Raw genomic sequence first — 7,011 nt, 5'->3', positions numbered from 1 at the left:
CAACCGATGCAAGGTTCCCAGGATTCTCAGGATCCCAAAGCTCCTAGGATCCCGTCATCTCAAAGTCCCCATCTTGAACGCACTCCTAGTCCTATCAGGACTGTGTTTCCTCAATCCTTATCAGATAAAGGTGCTTTGGGAGACACTCCTTTATCCAAACAAACAGGTAAACCTTGTTTCTTTTGAAATAGCGTTATGTTTTACTTTCTTTTCCAGTTTTTCTTGAGTTCCTCCTTTTCCTTTTAGGTCAAACCAGTGAGAAATCCGCTCCCAGTGTTGCCTCTTCTTTAGAATCAGAGAGCTCAGAAGGTGAGTGCAAGCTGCTCCCATCGTGTTTCCTTTTTCTTCCCCCCCCCCCCCTTTTTTTTTATGGCGAAGCCTCCTGCATCTATCCCTTCCTTCAGCCACTTTGCCATTGGTCCTTCACCTTTTCTTCAACTTGCTTTATGTTCCCTCCCAGAATCTTCGGGGAAGTCAGGAGATCAGGAAGAAGAGGCTCTGCCCCAAGAAACTGGAACCGGTTTGTTCTTCTTTTTCTCCCCCTTTTTTTAAAAAAAATTAAATCTGTTCTTCCTTTTCTTTTCTTCTTTTTTTTTTTTGAATATTGATACAGGCTTTGCAGGTTCTGAGCCTGTTATCCCTGAAGGAATTGTGAGACCTGTTCAAGTTGCTGACCTTCATCCAGAGCAAAAGGCTGCAAGTCCTCCTGTCTCTGCAAGTGGTGACACGGCGATGGGGGATGCCTCGAAGATGGCTGCTTCAGATCTTGATTCAAGGCTTTCTTCTTTCCTGGCTCGCTTTGATCTCTTGGAATTCAACAGCCTTCCTGCCAGCCACTTCCATGTTTTTGGGTCTTCTTATGGCAGCTTCTTGCGCTTCTCTGTTCCTGTGGAAGGCCTGCCACTGCTAGAGAGCCTGCTCAAGAGTCACGGGGATTTTACCAGCGGCTTCAGGGGAGGCATTTTTCTAGGCAATATTTTGATGGAGTTGCTGTGTGCTGTGCTGATTTCCCTAAGGAATTCCTCTGTAGATTCCCTGTCTGAAGAAAAGCTCTTGGAGTGGAGAGGGGTGGTGCAAGACCTTCTGGAGGCCAAGTTCAATTTGTCTTTTCTGCTGGATCACTTGCGTTTACTGGCTCATATGTTGTTTCAAAGGCAATCATTCAAGAGCATAGACACTGAGATAGCTGCTGCTGAGGAAGATTTGGCTCATGCTCACAAGGCTTTACAAGACTTGAAGGTCAAGCGGCAGAGGATCCTTTCTTCTTTGACTGTGCCTGTTATTTCTCCGGATTCCTCCCTGTTGGCTGGCCTTATTCCTTAGCTTATTTTAGACTTTCATAAACAATTTGGGGTTGTATAAGTTTTTTTTTTGAACATTGCTCTACTCTTTGCTTTCTCTTTTTTTTTTGTCTCAAAACTGCTTCTCACTTCTTAATATGTGAATCTGCCTTTTTTTCTTGGATATATTGCCTTTACTTTCTTATGAATCTTTTCTTTCCTGAGTCCTGGACCATGGTTTCCACAGGCTTCACTGTAAGTTCTGGTCCAGGTACCCGGTAATTTATTATGCAAGTACTGAACTGGGTACACTGGTATCCTTCCCCATGTATATATTTTTTTTTTTGAGATACGGTCCCAGTTCATGAACTTTGTCAGGTTCCCCTTTTGCCAAGTGCTAGGCTAGGTATCCTAGATATTTTACTTTTACTCTGTGATCCTAGACCTATGCACTTGGGACTGTTTGTGGGATATCTGAAATTATTTGTGAGGTGGATCCTGGGCCATATGTAAAAGGGTATTACATACTTTCCCCTTTTTTGACTCAGGTATCCTTCCTTAAATTTATCCAAATTTGGTCTTTGCAGTATTTAAAGGAAAACTTAAATATTGGAGAAACAGGCATTTCATTAAAACATGGTCATTTTTAAGGAACAAAGAAAAAGTCTTTTGGTGCAGTATTGACCACAAAATGTCAATCTATCACATGTTCCTGAACAAAATCATCTTAGACCAGAATTCATGATAAAGGCTGAAAAATAAAAAAGAACTTAGCAGATAGTGGAGCTGGTGAAAGGACCCTGAGGTATCGGGATCCCCTTGTCCTTATGCATAGTATTGCTTCAGCCATTTCCCATTTATGGGCTCTGTCAAAACTGTTCCATCTTCTTTGGCAAGGTAATAATACCCACTTTCATGAGCTGCATTGATGATGTAGGGTCCTTCCCATTTTGGGGTGAACTTGGAAGGCCCTGGCAGGTTCCTCCTCACGTGCTCCGCCATCCTTAGCACCAATTGCCCTTTAGTGAACACTCTTGGGCATACTGCTTGTGCATATGCTCTGGTCATTCTTTGCTGGTATCTCTGGCTCCTTTTCTTGGCCAGCTCTCTTTCTTCTTCTACCCCTTCCAGATCTACTAGCCTCTTTTCATTGCTTGCGTCCTCACTTTCTCCCTGATTTTCCTCCAGAACTACCCTAGGTGCAGGAATGACTAACTCCACAGGACTGATGGTTTATGTTCCATAAACTAGGGAGAATGGGGAGAATCCAGTGGCTGTCTTTACAGAGCTTCTACATGCCCAAAGCACATCCGCCAGATGGTCACTCCATTTTCCTCCATACTCATGCTTCATTTTCTTAAGGATTTTTAATATTACCCTATTAGTAGCTTCAGCTTGGCCGTTTCCTTGTGGGTAGTATGGGGTAGATCTTCCATGCTTGATGTGGTATGCTTCAGTTAATCCCTTCATATCTTTGTTTATGAATGGGGTTCCATTATCGCTGATCAATCTTCTGGGGATCCCGAACCTTGAAATGATGTGATCTCGAATGAAATTTGCTACAGCCGCTCCAGTAGCTTTTTTCAAAGGGATGACCTCTACCCATTTTGTAAAGTACTCCGTGGTTGCCAGGATCCATATATAACCATTGGATGGAGGATTTATGAGCCCTATGAGATCGAGCCCCCAAGTATGAAAAGGCCATGGTGTCGTCATATCCTGTAGGACATTTGGGTGAGTGTGAATTGCATCTCCTAGGACTTGGCAAGCATGACATGTTTTAACCAGCTCCTCAGAGTCTCTTTTCATCGTTGGCCAGTAATATCCCAACAACAGTAGCTGCTTGTACAGCTTCCTCTTCCCTGGGTGGCATCCGCAATCTCCAGAGTGCACCTCTCTGACTACTTCTCTAGCTTCCTTTGGTCCCAGGCACCTGAGGGGATCCCCATGATATCCCTTTTTGAATAAAATGTCGTTCTGCAAGAAATACCTGCACGCTAGTTTTTTGAGCTTATGGGCCAGTTCCCTGTCGGTTGGCAGGATCCCTCGAGCCAGGTATCCTATGAAAGGAACCCGCCAATCTTCTGCAATAAACACTGCGTAGCTTTCTTCTTTATCGACTGCCAAACGACATTCCTGGCATTTCCCCTGTATGATTGCTGCTTCCTTGTCCATATCTGGCCAGTAATACCCCATGCGTTGCATCCTTCTGTATAGGCTGACTTTTTCTGCAACTCCACATGCTTGGGCGTGTAATTCTTCTAATTTCGACTTTCCTTCCTTCTCGGTGATACATCTGGACAGTATTCCTCCTGGCAGTCTTCTATACAATTCTCCTTCTATCTGAATGTAATCCATTAGTTCTTTGATGTTCCCTCTAGGGCTCGCCTCTTTCATCCTTTCCTTAACTTCGTCCCTCCAGTCCCGCTGTTTGGATTCCCCGGGGTACATCCCTTGGAGGATCCTCACAATAGAATGTTCCTGCCTTCCTATTTTTATCAGCGTATCCCTCCCATTAAATGGTATTTGGGATCCTAGGGTGGCGAGAGCATCTGCGAACCTGTTTTCACTTCTTTGAGTGTATTCTATGCTGAAGGTTTGAAACTCCATTTCCAGCCTTTGTGCCCAAGTCCTGTAGGCTGCTAAGCTTTGTTCCCATAATGCAAAGTCACCTTTCACTTGGGAGACTACAAGATTAGAATCTCCCAGCACTCTTATATGTTTCACTCCTATGCTGAGTACTATAGTCAACCCAGTTAAGTATGCCTCATACTCAGCTGCATTATTAGAGCATGAGAAACCAAGCTTGAAAGACAGGGGCATGGTATCCCCATTTTCACAGCTTAGTACAATTCCTACCCCATTTGAAGTTGCTGTAGCTGACCCGTCAAACCTCATGGTCCATTTCTTCCCTGGGATCTCCATCACTGCTACCTCACCAGGGATTTCTTCGCTCAGCGGGCCTTCTTCCTTCCCTGGGAATTGAGCTAGCAAATCTGCTATGGCCTGGCTCTTTACAGCCTTGGGGGTTCTTGTACCTATATCATATTGTGAAAGCATCACTAGCCATTGTGCCATCCTTCCCGTGAGAAGGGGCTGGTGCAGGAGTGCTTTTATGGGGTGGGACTTGGTTACCAAGAGGATTTGGTGAGTTGAGAAGTACCTCTTCAACCTTTGGGATGCATAAACGATCACTAGGCAGGCCTTCTCTATTCTGGGGTACCTGGTCTCGGTATCCTTGAGTGTTCTGCTTACATAATATATGGGCTGCTCATTTCCTTGGTCATCTTCTTGTGCCAACAAAGCTCCTATTGCCTGAGAGTTTGATGCTAAGTATAGCAACAGAGGTCGCCCACGTACTGGTGCCTGGAGGGTGGGCAGATGATTCATAATGCCCTGAATTCTTTGAAAAGCTTCCTACTGCTCTGTTCCCTAGGTAAATTCAGTTCCTTTTTTCAATAGTTTGGACAGGCCTGTTGTAGCTGAGGCTAAACCAGGCACAAACCTCCTGATATAAGAGACCCTTCCCAAGAAGCTTTTGAGTTCCCTAACAGTGGTTGGTCTCCTCATCGTGGCAATAGTTGTGGCCTTGGCTGGGTCCACGCTTATGCCTTTGTGATGTACTAGGAACCCAAGGAACTTTCCAGCAGACACTCCAAAGGCGCACTTCATGGGGTTCATACGTAACTTGTATTTCCTGCATCTTTCAAAGACTTGCTCCAGTACTTGGAAATGTCCTGTTCTGGTTTTTGACTTGACCACAATATCGTCTACATAATCTTCCATCTCCTCATGCATCATGTCATGGAAAATGGCTGTCATGGTCCGTTGATACGTAGCCCCCGCATTTTTGAGGCCAAAGGGCATTACAGTGTAGTAAAAGTTCCCAATCGGAGTTCTGAATGCCGTCTTCTCTGCATCTTTGGCTGCCATGCGGATTTGGTTGTATCCACTGTACCCATCCATAAACGAGAACATTGAGTTTCCTGCAGCTGAATCTACAAGGAGGTCGATATTAGGTAAGGGGAACTCATCTTTAGGACATGCCTTGTTCAAGTTGCGAAAGTCTACACAGCAACGGATTTGACCATTTTTCTTCTTCACAGGTACAATGTTGGAAAGCCATCTTGGGTGTTGGATGGGTTTGATAAAACCAGCTGTTAGTAATTTCTTGACCTCTTGGACTATTTGAGCTTCTACCTCAGTGTGGAAGACCCTAGCTGGTTGGACTACTGGCTTTATTCCTAGGTCCACATTAAGAGAATGGACTACCAACTCCGGGTCTAGACCAGGCATCTCATCATAGGTCCATGCAAACACATCTCTGTATTTTTAAAGCAAGGTTACAAGTTGTTCTCTTTCTTGAGCCACCAATTGACTGCTAATGAAAACAGGTTTTCGGGATCCTGGTTCTGTTCCCAAGTCTACTTCCTTTAGTTCTTCCTCAGGCTGAATCTGGGCCTCCTTAACTGGTTCTTCTGGGATTTCTTCTTGGGCCATCATGCAGCTTGGTGGTCCGGGACCTTCTTGCACAATGCATTCGGGTCCCGCGCACCTTCACAAACGATAAATTAGCCTTCCCCCAGGTTCCCGCACCACCACACATTCTCGGGATCTTGAAGAGCTGGGCTCCCTCTTTTGTCTTTTTCTTTCTAGAAGGTTCCTCAAGTCGCGGGTGCCCTTCCCTACTTCTTCTTCTTCTAGGACAGGTGCCCCTAGGGTTCCTGGGGCGGGGCTCTCATCATCTGGCTCCAACTCATCATAAAACATTGTTTCTGCAAAGTTCACTTCTCCCTGGCTGAAAGGATTATGGTTGGCAGGGATCCTTATGGGCCTTCCATTCAGCCTCCCTTTAATGCATTGATGGAACGTGGATGGAATGAGGCGATGTTTATGAAGCCACGAGCGTCCCAACAACACGTGATAAGAAACTTCTGCATTAATCACATGAAATCTTGTCAAAGCTACTATTGGCCCTACCCTTAAGGCTAGCTGCACGTATCCTTCTGTTGATTCCACCGATCCTCCAAATCCTGTTATTTCCATGGGAGCCCCCAGGATCCTTCTGTCAGCTAAGGCAACAGCTTCCAAGGTACTTAAGGCTATGAGATTGAGTGATGCCCCTGTATCCACCAGTGCCCTTCTGACTTGAACGCCGTTTATGGTGGCCATTAGATAAAGGGGTCTACGGTGGTCTGGGTGCTCAATCTCCATGTCTTCATCAGTGAAAGTTATTGCATTGGTTGTCTCCAAGAAAGCTCGACTAGCATGTGACTCAGCTATAAAGCATTCCATCCCTGAATCTGCTGCTATACTCATGAGAGACTTTGTGGCCACTCTTCTTGCTTCTGGTCCGAATCCTAATTGATTGAATAGTGACCTGAACTTAGGATTCTTCTGGAGGGTCCTGACTGTACTCGGGTGGAAGGATCCTTCAGATTCTCCTGCCTCTGCTGCGTTCCCATGTATTACTACTGCTACCACCCCTTTTCCTTTGTGGTTAGGTAAGGGGTTTCTCTGCACTTCCGGCTCCTTCTGGGTGAGCTCCAGGGTTCCTTCTCTCAACTTTTTGTGGAAGAGTCTGCGAAGGGTCCAGCAGTCCTTAGTGGAGTGCTTCACATAGTTATGGATTCTGCAAAATAAAGGATTCTTCCTCTCTTCTTCGGTTGGTGGCCTGGACACAGTGAATGGCCTGACAACCCCATCTCCAATCCATTTGTCTAGGACATGG

At 45.5% G+C, this 7,011-nt stretch overlaps 1 protein-coding gene across 1 annotated transcript; it reads left to right on the top strand.

Moving 5' to 3' along the window:
• Positions 1–474: 474 nt before the first annotated feature.
• Positions 475–1,323, top strand: LOC126701196 (uncharacterized). The gene is made up of 2 exons (XM_050399313.1): positions 475–520; positions 623–1,323. The coding sequence occupies exon 2, from the start codon at positions 733–735 to the stop codon at positions 1,321–1,323; it is 591 nt and encodes a 196-aa protein (XP_050255270.1). The 5' UTR covers positions 475–520; positions 623–732.
• The last annotated feature ends 5,688 nt before the right edge of the window (positions 1,324–7,011 follow it).

Source organism: Quercus robur, chromosome 9 (genome assembly GCF_932294415.1).
Source record: "Quercus robur chromosome 9, dhQueRobu3.1, whole genome shotgun sequence".
Taxonomy (NCBI): domain Eukaryota; kingdom Viridiplantae; phylum Streptophyta; class Magnoliopsida; order Fagales; family Fagaceae; genus Quercus; species Quercus robur.
This window is presented reverse-complemented; position numbering and strand designations above follow the sequence as displayed.

Bases quoted from the DNA above. Each gene is read 5' to 3' on its own strand.
- LOC126701196 (XM_050399313.1), top strand. From the start codon at position 733: ATGGGGGATGCCTCGAAGATGGCTGCTTCAGATCTTGATTCAAGGCTT.